This window comes from Bufo gargarizans, chromosome 1 (genome assembly GCF_014858855.1).
Source record: "Bufo gargarizans isolate SCDJY-AF-19 chromosome 1, ASM1485885v1, whole genome shotgun sequence".
Taxonomy (NCBI): domain Eukaryota; kingdom Metazoa; phylum Chordata; class Amphibia; order Anura; family Bufonidae; genus Bufo; species Bufo gargarizans.
The window spans coordinates 296409540-296429417 of NC_058080.1; the positions used below are offsets into that span (position 1 = coordinate 296409540).

The 19878-nt window shown below is 44.1% G+C and overlaps 1 protein-coding gene across 1 annotated transcript in view; it reads right to left on the reverse strand.

Moving 5' to 3' along the window:
- Nucleotides 1–9001: 9001 nt before the first annotated feature.
- FNTA (farnesyltransferase, CAAX box, alpha) overlaps nt 9002–19878 on the reverse strand; it is a 50563-nt gene continuing 39686 nt past the window's right edge. The window contains exon 9 of the mRNA XM_044279126.1: nt 9002–9774. Within this exon, the coding sequence (XP_044135061.1) occupies nt 9634–9774 (141 nt within the window). The 3' untranslated portion in view covers nt 9002–9633. The remainder of the gene's footprint in view (nt 9775–19878) is intronic.

Below are 19878 nucleotides of genomic sequence, written 5' to 3' on the forward strand. Positions count from 1 at the left end.
GCGGTGTCAGGTTCTCGCGCCTGTCATTTACATGTAGCTGTTCTGTATGTAATATAGCACTGGCTAGACTGTGCCTGCTGCTTATTAAGCCATAAATTCGAATAGTTTTGGGCCTAAAGTGTCCAGAATTTTAATAAAAGTTTTGATATTTTGTAGAGACATATTGATTGCTGGGGGCTTAGTGCTGAGACCCCCATAGATCCCTAGAAGGAGTAGAGAGAAGTGCTTGCATATTGCGCTCTCTCTCCTCACTGCAAGGATGGAACAGGTGGACTCAGTAAATAACCCCATCTGGCTATGGGGCGAGAGCGCGATATGCGAGCACTTCTCTCTCCTGGTTGTAGCGATCAATGGAGGACCTTATTATTCCAGTACAAGTCTGAGGAGGGTATGGAACTGGATGGCATACTCTCTGAACGCCCCAGCCCCAATAAGGAGGATGCTGCCAGGCTCCTCAAAGGAAGAACAGGCAGGAGCACTATCCAGAGCCCTAGAAAATGACCTCCAGTGGGCTAGTGGTCTGCATGTTTGTGACCATACTGTCAAACAAATTCCATGAGGGTGGGCGCAAGAGGGCCTTTCATTATCTAGACCAGGGACCTGTGCTCACAGTCCAATCCTGTTTAGCTCAAAAGGTTTTTTCCGAGATTTTTATACTGATGACCTATCCTCTGGTCGCAGTAGCGTCATGGCCTTCTCAAGCTCAACAAGCACAGTGCCATACATGGTATACCAGCTGTGCTTGGTCTCGCGCTCAGCCCCATTCACTTGAATGAGGCTGAGCTGCTCCTAGGTCACGTGCCCCATGAACATGCCGTCAATCGCCTTAGGAAAAGCAGAGAAATGATTTGGCGGGGGTCCCAGGTGTCGTACCCCCACTGATCAGATACCGATTACCTATTCAGAGGATAGGTCATCAGTATAAAAATCTCAAAAACCCCTTTATCTGGCATTCACCAGATCTCACCAGAATTGACAGGTCCACCATTGCCATCCTGTTCCCTTCACAGATGAGTTCAAGTTCACACTGAGCACATGTGACACACATAAAGGTATGAGTCTGAAGACACTGTAGTGAACCTTATACTGCCTGCAACATCACCAAGCATCACTGATTTGGTGGTGGGCCAGCGACTGTCTAGGGAGGTATATCCTTGGAGCGTCATACAAACCTTCATGTGATAATCAACATTACCCTGACCGCTGTAGGTATCAGCATGAAAGCCTCTGAGACATTGTTAGACCTTATGTTGATGCAGGACGATGCCTGGCCTCATATGGCCAGGGTGTGTAGGCAGCTCCTGTACGAATGTATTGATACCATTGACGGGCCTTCATGTTGCCTAGATTTAAATCCAACTGAGAAACTCCGTAACACTCTGTTTCAGTGCATCCGGCACCCTCAAGTCTGACAGTCCAGAACCACGATGATCCCAATGACTGCCTCGGTGACGTGCCTCTTGAAGACATGTCACCCCTTAGGCCAGTCATTGCACCAAAAGTACAATACCATGGATGCAAATGAGATTTAAGCTATACAATGGAAAAAAAATTGCTGAAATTTGAGAACATGTTGCAGACAACTCATGAATATGGCCGACTCCACTACACAGTCCTTGTCATTAGTGGCCTACCAGTGAAGACATCACTAACACGGTTATGTACAGGTGTACAGCATGTGACTGCTGCAGCCAATCACTATCCTCAGCAGTACAACACTAATGACAGTTTGTGGGCAGTGGGGCTCTCCATAATCATTAGTTGCTTGCAGCATGTTCTCAAATTTGAGCAATTTTTTTCCACTGCATATGTAAAATCCCATTTACTATATTGTACTTTTGGTGTAGACTCCATAAACCTACAACTACTGAACAGCTAATCCTTTCTGTGAAAATGGACAGGTTATTTGAAGTAGGGGAACTAGTCAGAAAGAATGCTATTATTATTTTTTTTTAAATGAGACTTTTTTTTTATACATTTTTATTCATGGAAAACACCAATAGGCAGCATACATATACATTGGTTACACTCAATAGATATAGATGTCATCTCAAATACATATGCAGTAAAGTGTCATTCTGAGCATAATATAGGCATATTTCCCTCCCCCCCCCTCCTCCCACCAACATCTGTTTACCCCAACTTTAAACCCAACTGTCAGTCAATAAAATGCTCCAAAGACGTCTGCACAAATATATCTTGTTGGTCTATTTATCTGTTGACAATCAGGGAACACCTACTATTCAAACCTTGTCAATATAGACCCTCATCACTCGGACCCTACATCTAGCTTTCCTAACGTCCCCTTTATCTGTTCTTCCAGGTACCATTTAGTGTGACGGAATGGATTCATTATTTCTTGAATTCCCTCCATTTGTAGAAAAAGGGCTTCGTCGATTTCCCTTTACTATTTTCCGCTTCCAACCTTTCCATATAAAGAATATGCTTCATTATACCTACAGCTTCTTCCAAAGTAGGGATGGTCGGGTATATCCAATGTTGTAATATCGTTTTTTTATCGCCAATAAAAATAAGTGAATGCCCTTGACATGCGTAGATTGAGTTATTTCCCCTTTGGAATCCCAAGGGATGTAAAGAAAAATGCAATGCAGTGGAGTCAATTGTACATCTACCCCCCAAATCTGTTTCATGAGCACTAGCGCCCCCTTCCATATAGAAAGTAAAGAAGGGCAGTTCCATCGTCCATGCAACAGATTGGCCTTCTGCAACTGACATTTTGGGCACCATCTAGGATAATGTGCTGGGGCGTCTCTGTAAGATAGGTCAAATGCATATGTTGCTTTGTGCAAAATTTTAAAATGCATTTCCCTCCACGTCTCGTTACCAGTCGCCTGCCGCACACGTTCCAATCTCTCTCTCATCTTAGAAGCTAGCGTTCTATCATTAAGCTCAATTTCCCATTTCTGGAAAACTTTAACTTCCAGAGGAATTGAGTAATTTATCTGAATTTTCCGGTATAGGTCTGATAGAGAGCAAGTTTGGTTTCCCACTAAGGCATCAAACCAAATTCTACTTTCCTGATCTCCCCTGTTTACTGACTGAGATCTACAAAATGATCTGATCTGATTATAGGGGAGAAAATGCAAGGGAGGCAACTGGAACTGCGACTGGAGAGCCTGCCATGACAGGAGCCCATTGCCTGTAGGATGAAGTAGCTGCTTCAAGGTTATCCCCTTCTCCTTCCATGTTGTAAACATCACAGACTGTCTCCCTGCTGGGAAAGCAGGGAGGGTCCATAACGGCATGTATGGCGAGAGATACATCGGCAATCTAAATAGTTTACGAACCCCTTTCCACACTGCCAAAGTATCTTTTAGTAATGTATATTTTCTCAGAATAGAGGGGATGTCTGAGTCTAGTGTGTAGGATGGCTCCAAGATCCCATGGAGCAGCTAATTCCCTCTCCAGAGGAGTATTTGAGAAATTGGAGGAACCTTTCAGCCAATCTTTGATATGCCTCCATAGGGAGGCTAAATTATAATTCCTAACATTAGGCATCTGTAAACCCCCTTACCATTTCAGTAGACACAGTTTTGCGTACGCAATCCTCGGCCTCTTACCTCGCCACAGAAAAAGCGAGAAAGCTCTTTGAATCCTATTAACATCTATATGTTTCAGCAGGAGAGGGATAGTTTGCATGGGATAGAGTAATCTGGCAAAGGTTACCATCTTCAGTAGATGGGTTCTTCCGAATAAAGACAGCGGTAGATGTATCCACTTGTCAAGTTCCTCCTCTATCTTTTTGATTAGTGGGTCATAGTTTAATTTGTAGAGAGATGATGGACTTCTACCTATTTTAATGCCAAGATATGTCAGATACTGAGGGACTACCTCAACCTCTTGCAGTATAATCGGTGAGCAACGGTCTCTGGTATAGCCTCTTAAGTGTAGCAATTGGCTTTTACTCACGTTAATGCCCTGTCATATCTCCAAAGTAGGTTAAAGAATCTAAGACATTTCGTAAATCTGTGTCTGGGGAATTAAGAAAGAGCAGAATGTCATCCGCAAAACAAGTAAGTTTAGTCTCTCTGTGTCCCACCTTGATCCCCTGATATAAATCTGAATGTATCAGGAATCTAACCAATGGTTCTAAAGCCACGTTAAAGAGGAGCGGGATAGAGGGCACCCCTGTCTCGTACCTCTGTGGAGGCGGAAAGGCGTCATAAATGAGACTCTTACTTTGTTTGTCATACACAATGTATTGTCTAGGGATGAGCGAACCTGGACGGTAACGTTCGGGTTCATACCGAACATTACTGTGTCCGGTCACCCGAAAACCGATATTGGCGCGAAAGTCTGTTTGGTGTTCAGATTTGAGGCTGCAGCGCATGCAATCAACAAGCTTTTAAGCTGTGGGCACTTGGAAGCCATCACAATCTTGTCTATTATTGGCATGGCTTTGATTGGACGGCACACCATGTGACCCTGCATGTATAAATGCTGGATCGCGTGTTGCACCGCCATTGCTCTGACTAGTGTAGGGACAGGACGCTGCTGCAGTGAGGGACAGTGTTAGGCTTTAATGTCGCTGATAACTCTATGGGTGACCTATAGGCATTTTTGTGGGTTCAATACAACTCTGTTGCACCAATGACACAGAAATACAATACTTAATTGGGCTGTTAATTTTGTGGGTGACCTAAAGCCATTTTGGGGGTTCAAAACTCTGCATTTGCATCCGTCCTACTGTTATAGGAGAGTTAATCAGTCTGTTAATTGTGTTGGTGACTTAAAGCCATTTTTGGGGGCTACAAACTCCACATTTGCATCCGACTTACTGTAATAGGAGAGTTCGTCCGAACCCGAACATCCACGGGTCCGCTCATGCCTAATTTTCACCTCAAACCACTGTCCCCAAGACATCTTGCTATTGCCATCTTTTTAACAAGCCTTGGGACATGAGGGCAAGTAGCACAGACAGCTGTTTCGAGGTGCTTGCCCCTCGTCAGTATGGAGTATGATTCTGGCTGGCTGCATATGATGCCTTGGATACAGCTTAGGCAGGGTGGCAATGCTCCATGGAAAAATAATATCCAAAGAGGTATCTCCCAGGGAAGGAGAACCATATTGTTTTTATAACTACCTACGGGTCAGAGCTTAGTTAAAAAGTTTGACTTATAGGGATCCACTTACAAAATGTAGCGATAGCGAGATTGTGCTCCTTCCCTGGGAAATACCTCTTTGCATATTATTTTCTCATGGGGCTTTGCCAATAAAAGTCTCTTTAGGCCAGCACCCTGCTTAAAGGGGTTGGCCACCATACACATAAAAAGAAATAAATGGCCCCAGATAATAACTAAAGCCACAAGGTATTTGTACAATTCTCCCACTGATGAGAGGCTGTGTGGGTGGAGCAGCTTCAAAGTGAAAGTAAAATTCCCAGCATGCATCACAGCAGGCATCTTCAGAGGAGTGGTCACATGACATCCCTGGCCAAACAAAACAAAGTGTTTTTTTTTTCTGTAAGCTATACTTTTTTTTTTTTTTGCCACTCATCTTGGGCATGGGCTGATTTTCTGCGGGAAGAGTTAATGTTTTTATTGGTTTCATTTTTGGGTACATATGATTTTTTGATCGCTTGGTATTATACTTTTTGTGATGTAAGGTGACAAAAAAAATGTTTGTAACAGTTTTTATAGATTTTTTTTTTTTTCTTGCTGTTTACCTGAGGGGGTTGCTCAGGTTATATTTTTATACAGCAGGTTGTTACGGACATGGCAATTATATATATATTATATATAAATAAATATACACACACGTATATACACCTATATATTCCATTTTACTACTGAAAAATATATTAAAAGGTAGTAGTGGCTACACTTGGTGAGTGGATATATATAGGTGCTCACTCCACAACCCACTCCAGGTTGTAGCAAGAAGATTAAATTGTTGTGTATAGATGGAGGGCACACAAAATATATATAATTAAAAATCAGCGATCCATACCATAAGGCCCGTTTCACACGGGCGAGTATTCCGCGTGGACGTGATGCGCGAGTTGAACGCATTTGCACCCGCACTGAATCCCGACCCATTAATTTCTATGGGGCTGTTCACATGAGCGGGTTTTGGTACCAAACATGCCGATTTTTCTCACGCGAGTGCAAAACGCATTACAATGTTTTGCACTTGCGCGGAAAAATCGCGCATGTTCCCGCAACGCCCGTCTGAAAGAGGCCCAAGGGCTGTTTCACACGAGCGGACGCCGTGCGTGACATCCGCTGCATGAATGACAGCCAAGACCCAATGCGGACAGCAGAAGCACGGAGCATTAACAATGATCATCATTTTCCGCTAACTTGTGACAAAAAATAAAAAGTTCTATGAACTCACTATGCCCATCAGCGAATACCTTAGGGTGTCTACTTTCCGAAATGGGGTCATTTGTGGGGGTTTTCTACTGTCTGGGCATTGTAGAACCTCAGGAAACATGACAGGTGCTCAGAAAGTCAGAGCTGCTTCAAAAAGCGGAAAGTCACATTTTTGTACCATAGTTTGTAAACGCTATAACTTTTACCCAAACATTTTTTTTTATTTTTTTTAATCAAAGACATGTAGAACAATAAATTTAGAGAAAAATTTATATATGGATGTCGTTTTAAAAAAAAATAAAATTTACAACTGAAAGTGAAAAATTTCATTTTTTGGCAAAAATTTCATTAAATTTCGATTAATAACAAAAAAAGTAAAAATGTCAGCAGCAATGAAATACCACCAAATAAAAGCTCTATTAGTGAGAAGAAAAGGAGGTAAAATTCATTTGGGTGGTAAGTTGCATGACCGAGCAATAAACCGTTAAAGTTGTGGAGTGCCGATTTGTAAAAAAGGGCCTGGTCACTAGGGGGGTATAAACCTGTGGTCCTTAAGTGGTTAATATGTATCCCTTATGGTACGGATTGCTATAAATAGGTTTTATATATATTAATAAATATTTCTTGTTCAGTCTACATTGCCCCAGATATTTTGTGTGCCCTCCAGCTATACACAACAAGTTAATCTTCTTACTGCTGAAAAATGTACTTTACTGTACTTTGCTCAGATTAGGCCTGCATCCCCTCCCCCCTACAGGGAGCTCCTCTTGCCTGCTATCTGTGAATGGGAGAGCACCCTATCTCTGTACACACTGATGCCCTGCGCTCCCATTTACAGAAAGCACGCAGGCAAGAGGAGCACCCTGTAGGGGCAGGTATTGTCTGCTGCTGGATGAAGTGCGGGTTATTTTACTGCTGGACACCCTTTCAGTGCTGGTGCTCTGGAGCGCACGGCATCAGTGTGTACAGAGATGCCGTGCGCTCCCATTGCTCTGATGTTTGTGAAATACAGCCAGGACACCAGACGCGCTCTTACTAGGCTCCCCGCTCCCAACTCTGACAGGAATAAGCAGTTTGTACTGACAGAACAAGCAGCGGATTCCTGTCAGAGACGGAACAGGGAGCGCGCCAGGGGCAGGGGCAGACAGGACATGCGCTGCTCTTAGGCAGATTAGGAAAAGCAGCGCATGTGCAGTTACACTACAGGCATAGACTAGCTTCCTCCATGTCGCCTGCAGCCATGGACGAACTGGCTGCACGGCACAGCGGGGCTCAGCTTACTATAAAAAGATTACCAGACAGATTTTTTAAATAAAGTATATTTGGAATCTTTTTTACCCTGCCTCCAACAATGTTGTGTAAAGTACTGATATGGTGGCCAACCCCTCTATGCTCCATTACATTAGATATGTACAATTATGTGTAGATGCTTCATACAAGACAAACGCGTTCTGTTCTAATTTGGTCTCAGGTGAAACTAGAGAATACAGTAAAAAAAAATACATACATACAGTGCATCGTGTTTCACTTTTAGTTTATTCCAATAAGAAAAAAAAGGCTACAATAAAGTTTAGTTTTTACAGATGAAAAATCCAGTTGTGAAAGTTATCTGGAGTTTTCTAGAAATGGGGTGGTTCTTAATTGTTATTAATTATAATCCACATCATCACTAATACCCGGATAGTTAGGGTAAGGGACACTGGATTAGGAGTCACAGTGTTCCCATGACAAAGGTGACCAGTAAGAACGCTGGACCCTATTACTGGGGTCCACAGTTATTACATCCCTGGAGCGCTGTCAGTAGTAGTACTACATGAATATTAGCGCTCCTGCTGAAACGGGATTGCTAATTTTTAGGTTTATACCCCTCTTTGAATTCTTCTGCTGTGCACCCGCCACAGCAGGGATGTCAAACTCGTGGCCCTCCAGCTGTTGCAAAACTACAACCCCCATCATGCCTGGGCATACTACAGCTATCAGGGAATGATGGGAGTTGTAGTTTTGCAACATCTGGAGGGCCATGAGTTTGACATCTATGCGCCACAGTGATACATTGAGAAGACCTGAACTGCATGCACATGATGGGGAGGACCTCTGGTGTGTGAGCTCTTCCAGCATTGCTCTAAGGGCACACAGCAGGGGAACAGGTGGGGTGGGTTATATGAACACAAAAATTAGCAATCCCAGAACTATTCATGTAGTTCTACTTCTTAGGCTACATGTACACGACCGTATGTGTTTTGCGGTCTGCAAATTGCATCGGTATGCCAGCTGTTTTTTTTTGTTTGCGGATCCATTGTAACAACGCCTAAAAAGGACATGTTCTATTTTTTTTAGCGGGGCTACAGAATGGACATACTGATGCCGACAGCACACAGTGTGCTGTCTGCATCTTTTGAGGACCCATTGACATTAACTGGTCCGCATCCTACCCGCAAAAAAAACGGAACAGACACGGAAACAAACAACGTTCGTGTGCATGTTGCCTTAGGCCCCATGCACACGGCCGTGGAACCGCGGCCTGGATCCCTCCTGAGAGCAGGAGCGCACGGCGTCACTGGTTGCTATGACGCCGTGCGCTCCCTGCTGCCGCCGCAATACAGTAATACACTGGTATGATCTATACCAGTGTATTACTGTACTGTGCCAGCAGCAGGGAGCGCACGGCGTCATAGCAACCAGTGACGCCGTGCGATCCTGCTCTCAGGAGGGATCCAGGCCGCGGTTCCACGGCCCGCACACGGCCGTGTGCATGGGGCCTTATACTGTAGGCCCGTTTCACACTAGGCTGTACCTGCGGGAAACAACCTGCAAGATTTCTCTGCATTCCTGCGCTGCTGGAAGCTTGTATGGCTCCGTCCAGCCCCATTTACTATAATGGGAGATCAGGGAGTGCCTGTTGGATGTCTGCTGCAAGTGTGAAACTAGCCATAGCGAATCAGGGAGGCGACAGACACATTTTAAGAGCCCTTCCGGTGCCTCTTTTGTAATTTCACCCTTCGTATTAAATACCTGTAATTTGTATGCACGTGCTCACCGTTAAGACTACTAAACACCAGTACAAGCTTTTATGTAACAACTTTTATAAGGAAGAACGATGTCTTGTATAGAAAAGCTTGAAGCCACAGTGCACTGCAAAGCTAATGGTTATTCTTCAAAGTGCTGCTTAAATGGAACTTGGTCAGCCTTTTAAATAAGGTTACGGGGTCATATAAGAGAATTAATAAGATTAATCATGGCCGCCTACATTTTATGCACTTGTAAAAATAGGAAAATATCTTAAATAACCCAATTCTTTTTACTGTATGTCATTCTCCACAGAATTACACTCTTCCTTCTGGGACTGATTTGCGCCATATTTTGCCTGTAGAGACCGGCCAATGTACCGCCAGTATTCTTTCCTAATAGTGTCCTTCTCCTTTGCCAGCATCTCACACAGCTAGAAGTAAATGGTATATTGTGTTATAATACAGAGAGATACATAGACTATGCACATTGCACATATACATTCATTTAGAGCAAAATAAATTATCTTAATTATAATTATTACAGACAGGTTTATGTACGGATACAACAATCAAGTAAAAGTCTAAATAAAGGCCTGAAGCACACACCCGTCTCCGTATTTCAGTCCGCAAAATATAGATGCGTTCTGTGTGCACTCCGCATCAATAGAAAGAACAGGACATGTATTATTTGCAGAACTGCCACACGGATCCACGTAAAATATAGATGTGTGCATGGCTCCATAGAAATGAATGGATCATTATGCGATCCACAAAAAAAAAAAAAAAAAACTGCAGATAGCAACGTTGTGTGCCTAAGGTGTACAGTTTGGTGTGTTGTGTGTTCATTTAAAGGGTTTATCCCACAAAAAGTATTGACATGCAACAAGTAGGGCATTACAAATGAAGCATTGCTAGATATTATATATATATATATATATATATATATAAAAAATACTGTAAAGATTACATTTTTCCTTTTTGTACTACCAAAATAACATCAGAAAATCCACTCAAATGTAATTACCGTATGTTTCGCCGTATAAGACGCACCTAGGTTTTTGGGGAGGAAAATAAGAAAAAAATTTTTTTTAACCAAAAGGTGTGCTGTGTGTTTGGTGGGTTTGGAACTAATGGTGGTCTGTGGATGGCACTATTACTGGGGATCTGTGGATGACTGACACTGTTATGGGGGGGGATCTGTGGATGACGGACACTGTTATGGGGGGGGATCTGTGGATGACGGACACTGTTATGGGGGGGGGATCTGTGGATGACGGACACTGTTATGGGGGGGGATCTGTGGATGACGGACACTGTTATGGGGGGGGATCTGTGGATGACGGACACTGTTATGGGGGGGGATCTGTGGATGACGGACACTGTTATGGGGGGGGATCTGTGGATGACGGACACTGTTATGGGGGGGGGGATCTGTGGATGACGGACACTGTTATGGGGGGGGGATCTGTGGATGACGGACACTGTTATGGGGGGGGGGGGATCTGTGGATGACGGACACTGTTATGGGGGGGGGGATCTGTGGATGACGGACACTGTTATGGGGGGGGGGGGGGGATCTGTGGATGACGGACACTGTTATGGGGGGGGGGATCTGTGGATGACGGACACTGTTATGGGGGGGGGGATCTGTGGATGACGGACACTGTTATGGGGGGGGATCTGTGGATGACGGACACTGTTATGGGGGGGGGGGATCTGTGGATGACGGACACTTATGGGGGGGATCTGTGGCTTGCACTGTTACAGGGGGGGGGGGGAGATCTGTGGCTGGCACTGTTACGGGGGGGGGGGGATCTGTGGATGGCACTGTTACAGGGGGGGGATCTGTGGATGGCACTGTTACGGGGGGGGGGGGGGGAATCTGTGGATGGCACTGTTACGGGGGGGGGGGGGGGGGATCTGTGGATGGCACTGTTATACATGTGTCATCCACAGACCCTCCCAGCCCATAACTATGCCATCCACAGATCCCCCGCCGCTCCAGTATACTAATATAATATGTCTTATTCAATTAATAGTTATTAAATATGCCCCTTTATTCCTAATAGTACCTTAAATCCTAAGCGCTTCAGTACAATGCCGGCAGGCAGGCCAGGCGGCCGGCGCGTCACTCACTGACGTCACTTGCCTGCGCCGCCTGCTTCATTCATAAAGTAGGCGGCGCAGGCACGTGACATCAAGGGAGTTACGCTGCCGCCCGCCCTGCATTGTACTGAAGCGCTTAGGATTTAAGGTACTATTAGGAATAAAGGGGCATATTTAATAACTATTAATTGAATAAGACATATTATATTAGTATACCGGAGCGGCGGGGCTATAGTACAGTGACTGCACCGCCCCGCCGCTATTGCCAGCCCCCCAGTCCCTCCCCGAGTCCCCGCTTGCTCTTGCGATGTAACACTGACAGCATTCGCCGTATAAGACGCAGCTGCATTTTTTCCCCCATTTTGGGGGGAGAAAAAGTGCGTCTTATACGGCGAAAAATACGGTAGTTCATAATTAGACTTTATTCAAGAAAACATCATGCGTTCCATATGAGCATTCCTCTTCCTCCAGACACCATTTTCTACCTTCTTGATCCCTTTTCTGCTAACTGCACACTGTAGTACATTAATCAGTATACAACTGAATATCAGTGGTGTAATCCTTACTGACTTTAGTTCTGGTTTGGAGTTCTGAAGTCCAACCATGACGAAGCACAGGCGAAACACATGTTGGGGCTGGGAGCTGCTGTGTGGTTGGTATTATTTCAACTGCACTATTGCTTTCTATTGTGAATTAGAATTTCTTCTATGATTGCACTAGGCACTTTAACCCCCTTTAGGACCCTGCCATTTTTCACCTTCAGGACCAGGCAATTTTTAGCAAATCTGACAAGCCACTTTATGTGGCGATAACTTTAAAAACACGTTTACTTATCAAAGCCATTCTGAGGCTGTTTTCTCATCACATATTGTACTTCATGACAGTGGTAAGTTTGAGTCAAAATATTTTATTTTTATTCATAAAAAATAAAATTACAAAAAAAAAATCTGGAGAAATTAGCAAATTTCAATTTTCTACTTTTATAATAGACAGTAATACCTCCAAAAATAGTTATTACTTTACATTCCCCATATGTCTACTACATGTTTGGAACATTTTGAAAATAACATTTTTATTTTTGGGGAAGTTAGAAGGCTTAGAAGCAAATCTTAAAATCTTTCAGAAAATTTCCAAAACCCAATTTTTTAAAGACCAGTTCAGTTATGAAGTCACTTTGTGGGGCTTACATAATAGAAACCCCCCATAAGGCCCACTTGCAGACGAGCGTTCCTCCCTCAGCGAGTCCGCAACGCAGAACCCGGCCTGACCTCCCAGCACTGACTGGATTCACATAGCATTATATTGATTTATGATTCTATGTAATGCTTACAGTTCTGGAATGTATTGGATAACACTGGCAGCATTATGCCAGTACATTCCAGAACTGTAAGGGTTACATAGCATCATAAATCAATATAACGCTATGTGACCCCCGTCAGTGCTGGGAGGTCAGGCCGGGAGGAACGCTCATCTGCAAGGGGCCTATATCACCCCATTTTAGAAACGACACCCCTCAAGCTATTCAAAACTGATTTTACAAACTTTGTTAACCCTTTAGGTGCCCCCACGAGAATGAAAGGAAAATGGGAATGAAATTTAAAAATTTCACTTCTTTTAGCAGATTTTAAATTTTAATCTATTTTTTCTGCAACACACCAAGGGTTAATAGTCAAACAAAACTCAAAATCTATTACCCTGAATCTGGAGTTTACAAAAACACCACATATATGCTAAAACAAAAATATATATATAAAAAAAAAAAAGTATGGGCGCATAGCAGGCTTCAGAGTGGAAGGAGCACCATATGGCTTTTGGAGAGCGGATTTAGCTGGAATGGTAATTGGGAGCTATGTCGCATATGAAGACACCCGGAGGTGGCCCTACAGTAGAAACCCCCAAAACGTGACCCCATTTTGGAAACTACATCCCTCAAGGAATCTTTCAAAGGTCTTTCATAGAATTAGGAAACACTTGGCAGTGAAAATGAAAAATTGCATTTTCCTTCACAAAAAAGTTGCTTTACACCCACATTTTTCACTTTCCCAAAGGGTAACAGGACAAAATGCACCCCACATTTTGTTCCCCATTTCCCCCCGCATACACCAACACCCGATATGTGCTCAAAAAATTATGTATGGGCGCACAGCAGGGCTCTAGAGCCAAACAGCAAAATATGGATTTTGCTGACCTGAATTGGCAGACATTGATTTTAGGTGCCATGTCACATTTAGAAGATTCCCAAGGTCCCCAGAAATTAAAAACCCCAAGAAATGACCCCATGTTGGAAAAAGCACCCCCGTATGAACATTTTAAGGTGTCTCACAGAAGGCAGAAACTTGTTAAAAGGATTTCAAAGCACACATTTGTGAAAATAAAAAATTACTAGCAGACCCCAATTTTTTACTTTCACAATGGGTTAAAGGAGATAATGCACCCCAGTATGCGTTTCCCATTTTCTCCCCATTCGGGAAACACCCAATATGTGCTTGTAGCCTGCTGTATGGGCGCACAGAAGGGCTCTAGAGGTAAAGTGCAAAATATGTTTTTTGCAGGCTTGAATAAACAGACATGGATTTAAGCTGCCATGTCACATGTTAAAAAATTCCTGAGGTCCCCAGAAATTAAAAACCCCAATAAGTGACCCCATATTGGAAAGAGCACCCCCGTACGAACATTTTATTTAAGTGGTGGAAAGGATACTTTTGACCTAACAGGTGTTTCACAAAAATAAATATGTAGTGGTTGGTGAAAAGTGGATTTGTAAGCTATGCGGACGAAATCAGAGTGAGATATAAGGTGGTAAAATTAAAGGGTACATCAAGGATGAAATTAAATTATTACTCCATGGAAGAGTGGTAGATTCTAAAACATTCCTGCATGCACAGGCCAGCTTTTTCAGGGCAGGTTTCACAGTGGTAAATGGTGTCTTTCCTTATCCCCCTTTTGCAACACACCATGATGCACCTTTTTGGGTCCTTCCCTTCTTTGCTGTCTGAGGGACTTGACCTGGAAAATGTTGTCCTGGTACAACACAGGCACCATGACTCCCTGAAGTACTGGGACCCTCCCCGACCTGGCTTTGAAAAATTAGGGCCTTGATAACCACCTCTTGGAACTGAAGGAAAGTTCCTGTGTGGCCTGCAGATTAAAATAGCACGTACGCATTGCACATTGCCATCTGCACAATGTATATGGCCAGCTTTTTGTACCATATGTTTTTCGTGTAGCACTGTAGTGCTTCAGGAGTTAATCTGAAAGATCCACCCCTCCCATGTGCCTGTTGTAGTCCAGGATACAAACTGGTTTGGGGGTAGTGGTTGTGGTACCTCGTACAGGAGCAGGGGAGCTGGTGTTAGTGTGAAAGGTTGTCAGTAAAAGGACGTCCCTCTTTTCCTTGTAGTTAACCACCAGCATGTTCTCATGGAGGAGAGCTCTGCTTTCACTCATTGTCAGTGGTTGCCCTACCAAGGATCTAGGGAGGCCTCTCTGATTTTTGCGCACTGTGCCGCAAGCCACAGTACCTCTGGCAGTTAGGGACATGAATAGGGGTATGCTGGTATAGTAGTTATCCACACAGAGGTGGTAACCTTTATCCAGCAGTGGGTGCAGTAAGTTCCACACGATCTTCCCACTAACTCCTAGAATGGGGGGGCATTCTGGAGGTTCTCTCCAGGAATCTTTCCCTTCGTAAATGCGGAACTTGTGGGTGTACCCAGAGCTACTCTCACAAAGTTTGTATATTTTTATGCCATACTTTGCCCGTTTGCTAGGCAGGTACTGGCGGAATCTAATTCTCCCTTTGAAAAGTAATAGGGACTCATCTACACAGACATTTTTATCTGGGCTGTAGACCTCAGCAATTCAATCATCAACTGTTGGTCCACCTGTAGTATACCACGACCTGATTAGGAACCTCACTCAGGCTCCACAATTATATCCACATAATTGAAAAGGTTATTCGTGAGGTATAAATAATACTCACTCTTTTGAAGCTTTGCTTGGATTTTTCAGTCCCTTTATTCATATAAATATATCGCTATAATGCATAGTGATCCTGAGAGTGCTAAACTGATTGCTACCCCATGCTGCGTGACGTTTCGGGGGTCACGCCCCCTTAATCATGCATAAGGTAGCAATCAGTTCAGCGCTCTCAGGATTACTATGCATTATAGCGATTTGTTTATATGAATAAAAGGACAAAAAAATACAAGCAAAGCTTCCAAAGAGCGAGTACTATTTATACCTCACGAATAACCTTTTGAATAAGACTAATACAACTGAGTGGATTATGTGGATATAATTGTACACCTCAGCAAACCTGGTGTTAAAGTGGTCAATGACAGGCCTAACCTTGAACAGACTGTCAAATGTCGGGTCGTTTTGGGGTGGGCACTGTGCACTGTCGTAGTGTAGGAATTTCCGAATTGACTCCAATTGCTTCTGGGTCATGGTCTTACTGTAAATTGGAGTCTTGTAGAAAATGTCTAAACTCCAATATTGTCTGACGTTTGGCTTCTTTACAACGCCCATATGCAGCACGAGTCCCCAAAACTCAATCATCTCTGCTGCACTTACTAATAATGTAAGGTTATACACATGGGAAGGAATAATGCAAATCACCCGTACATACTAAATGGTAAAACACTGGGTAACACTGAAATGGAAAAAAGTAGTAATTTTAATAAACAGCAAACTAAGCTGTAAAAACCAGTGTCAGGCAGCTGCTGCCAAGGCCAATAGGATAATGGGTTGCATCAAAAGGGGCATAGATGCCCGTAATGAGAACATAGTCCTACCACTTTACAAATCGCTAGGTCAGACCACACACGGAGTACTGTGTACAGTTCTGGGCTCCTGTGAACAAGGCAGACATAGAGCTGGAGAGGGTTAAGAGGAGAGCAACTAAAGTAATAACTAGAATGGGGCAACTACAGTACCCTGAAAGATGATCAAAATTAGGGTTATTCACTTTAGAAAAATGATGATGAGGGGAGATCTAATTACTATGTATAAATATATCAGGAGGCAGTACAGAGATCTATCCCATCATCTATTTATCCCCAGGACTGTGACGAGGGGACATCCTCTGCGTCTGGAGGAAAGAAGGTTTGTACACAAACATAGAAGAGGATTCTTTACGGTAAGAGCAGGAACACTCTGCCTGAGGAGGTGGTGATGGTGAGTACAATAAAGGAATTCAAGAAGGGCCTGGATGTATTTCTGGAGTGTAATAATATTACAGGATATAGCTACTAGAGAGGGGTCGTGGGGGGTGTGGCGTGGCCTGCTCGCTGATGGCGCCGGTCGCATAGCGCATCTGCTCCGGACTAAACATCTAAAAAGCAGCTCACAGCAGCTATTCCCGGCATCCTATCACTACAAGCTACAGCCTTTTAAGGAGCTCCAAACATGGGGAAGGTTAGGAGACGTCCCGCTCTGGCAAAATTGACCAAATTCTTCGGTAAATCGACGCCAGCAGAGTCCGGCCTAAGGGGGACTTCACCTCCAGCCTGCACGCTGACCTCTCCGGCGGGAACGCCATTGCTACCCACGCATAGCCCGGCTGAAGGAGCAGGCCTGAGCGGGAATCCCTTTAAAATACTCAGCTCACAGCAGATGTTATGCGCTCCATGCTGGACACTTTACGTTCCTCTATGAAGGAGGACATGCTGGGGCTTCTGAAAGATCTCGGGAAAGACATCCAGAGCATTGGTGACCGCACGTCGCATCTGGAGGTTAAAATGGCTGAATTTGCTACCTCCCACAACACCCTTATCGATGCCCATGAGGCTATGGAAGATGATGTTGCTAAACTAACAGCTAAGCTACAAGACTTGGAGGACAGACACAGGCAGAACAATGTAAGAATCCGTGGGATCCCAGAGTCTGTTGAAGCACATGAGCTGGAGCATCTCCTGCAGCAGCTTCTTAAAGCGGCACTGTCTGAGTCCACAGAAAGGGACTTGATCATAGATTGTATCCACAGAGTGCCCAAGCCTAAAGGTCTGGATCCATCCATTCCACGCGATGTTATTGCCAGGATCCACTTTTACACCATTAAAGAGGCGTTCCTGAGGCAGAACCCGTCCCCATCGGAGGACTTTACAGGTATTGCGGTATACTCGGATCTCTCCGCAGCCACGCTTACAAAGCACAAAGAATTCGCACCGATCACTGCTGTACTGAGACAGGAACAAATAAAATACCGCTGGGGTTTCCCAGTGAAGCTGCTGGTCACGTATAATGGGGGTCTACAAGTCTTCAACTCACCTCAAGTGGCGACTCGTCATCTAACCGAATGGGGCCTCATCAGCGGGGACTCTTTTCGGGCAAAGGAAGCCGCGCAGCGTCCAGACAAGATCCCACCGGAATGGGACGTAGCCTGATATGAGAGTTCATTCCAGCAGGGAGTAGCCGGATGACTGTCCACATTTGTTGATGTTAGTCCGAAGCGGGGAGCTTTAGTTCTCTGCCCCGACTGGACTTGTTCTCTCTGGTCTCTCAACCGTTAATTTTTGGTCAGGCCTGACACGCCTTGATGACCACACTGTATTTACTTTACTTTCCTTCTACATGCGTTTTATTTTATTTTATTTTTTGGTTGGTTCCTATACTCACATTGTATGCAACGTGTTTTTTGGGTCTTGATTTTGGCGGGATTGGACAGAGAGGTGCGGCGTGGTGTATTGCAGGGAGCTCCTATGTATAAACAATGGGGTTAAAATTTTTATCTTTGAATGTGCGCAGGCTAAATTCTCCATATAGAAGCACGCAGCTCTGGTCAGAAGCCCTTAAAGCCAATTGTGATGTGCTTTTTGTTCAAGAATCACACCTACTGGAAAGAGATGCATTCAGATGTAAACATAGGAGCTTCCCTGTAGTGCACCATTCTCACACAAGGAGAAAGAGGAGAGCAGGGGTATTCATTGGTGTAAAGTCTACGGTTGCCTTTTCCCTACAGAAATGTATAACTGACTCAGCTGGGAGATATGTTATTTTATTATGTACCCTAGATGGTAAACCATATTCCTTGGTGTCTACGCCCCCAATGTCAGACAGGTGGCCTTCTGTAGGAGGCTGTTTAACAAAGTTGAGAAAATAGCAGTGGGGGAGGTAGTAATAGGAGGAGACTTTAATATTCCGATTAACTCAGCATTGGATTGCAAGTCCACGCAAGTGAGCTGTAGAGTAGACCTACAAGCGACTTTATACGAGTCAACCTTTCACGATATCTGGAGATATCAGCACATTGAGGAGTGAGATTATACGTTTATATCTACTGCGCACTTATCTCAGTCTTGTATCAATTACATTCTAGTTTCCAAAAGCCTTCTGCATAGGGTCGCAAGGTCTGACATTGGGGGAGCGACATGGTCAGATCATGCCCCAGTTAGCATTGTAATTGAAGATGGTCTTCCCAATTTCCCATGCCCGCAATGGAGGTTGAATACTTACCTACTGAAATGCCCTGAAAGAGTTAAGCAGATCACAGATACTTTACAAGACTTTCTGGCGTTTAATGATCTTCCCGACACTAGTATTCACACTCTTTGGCTTACCCATAAAGCATATATGAGAGGGGTTCTGTTACAACTAGCGGCGAGAATGAAAAAGTAGAAATAGGGCTATACAGGATGCTCTAACTCGACTGCAGGATGCAGAGAAAAAACATAAGTTAAACAACAACTCCTCTACATTAGCTCTCCTACAGGAATGCAGAGCTGCGCTCAGGACTATTCTTATACCGTCAAGAATTAGGTCTAAAGCGAATGCAGACAAACTTCTATCACACAGGGGAGAGAGCAGGGGCATTATTGGCGCGCAGATTAAAAAGTAGAGCAGCTGCAGCTAGGATAGCTAGTTTAAAGTGCAACAGTAAAGTGTTTACGCACCCTCTGGAAATAGCTGATGCCTTATTCCTCCCTATACAACTTGCGATTGGATGGTAATACGGTTCAGCCATCCGCAGAAGCAATTTTGGCATATTTAGACTCTCAAACTTTCCAAGGTTTCTGCGGATGATTTGAGTATTCTAAATAGGCCAATTACTCCCGAGGAAATTTCCATTATCATAAAAAATACCCCATCTAATAAGGCCCCAGGACCCGACGGATTCCCAGCAGATTATAAAAAACATTCCACCCTACACTAATCCCTCACTTAGTTAAGCTGCATAATACATTCCTGACTTCTGGGGACATTCCCTCAGAAATGTTGCAGGCCACTGTAGTCACTCTACCCAAACCGGGGAAACCTCCTGATGCCCCTGAGAACTTTAGGCCAATTTCCCTGTTGAACGCTGACCTCAAGCTGTTTGCTAAGATATTGGCTGCTCGCCTCAACAAGGTGCTACCTGCCCTAATAAATCCTGACCAAGTGGGCTTTGTGCCAGGTAGACAATGTAGGGATGGCACAAGGAAAATTTTAAA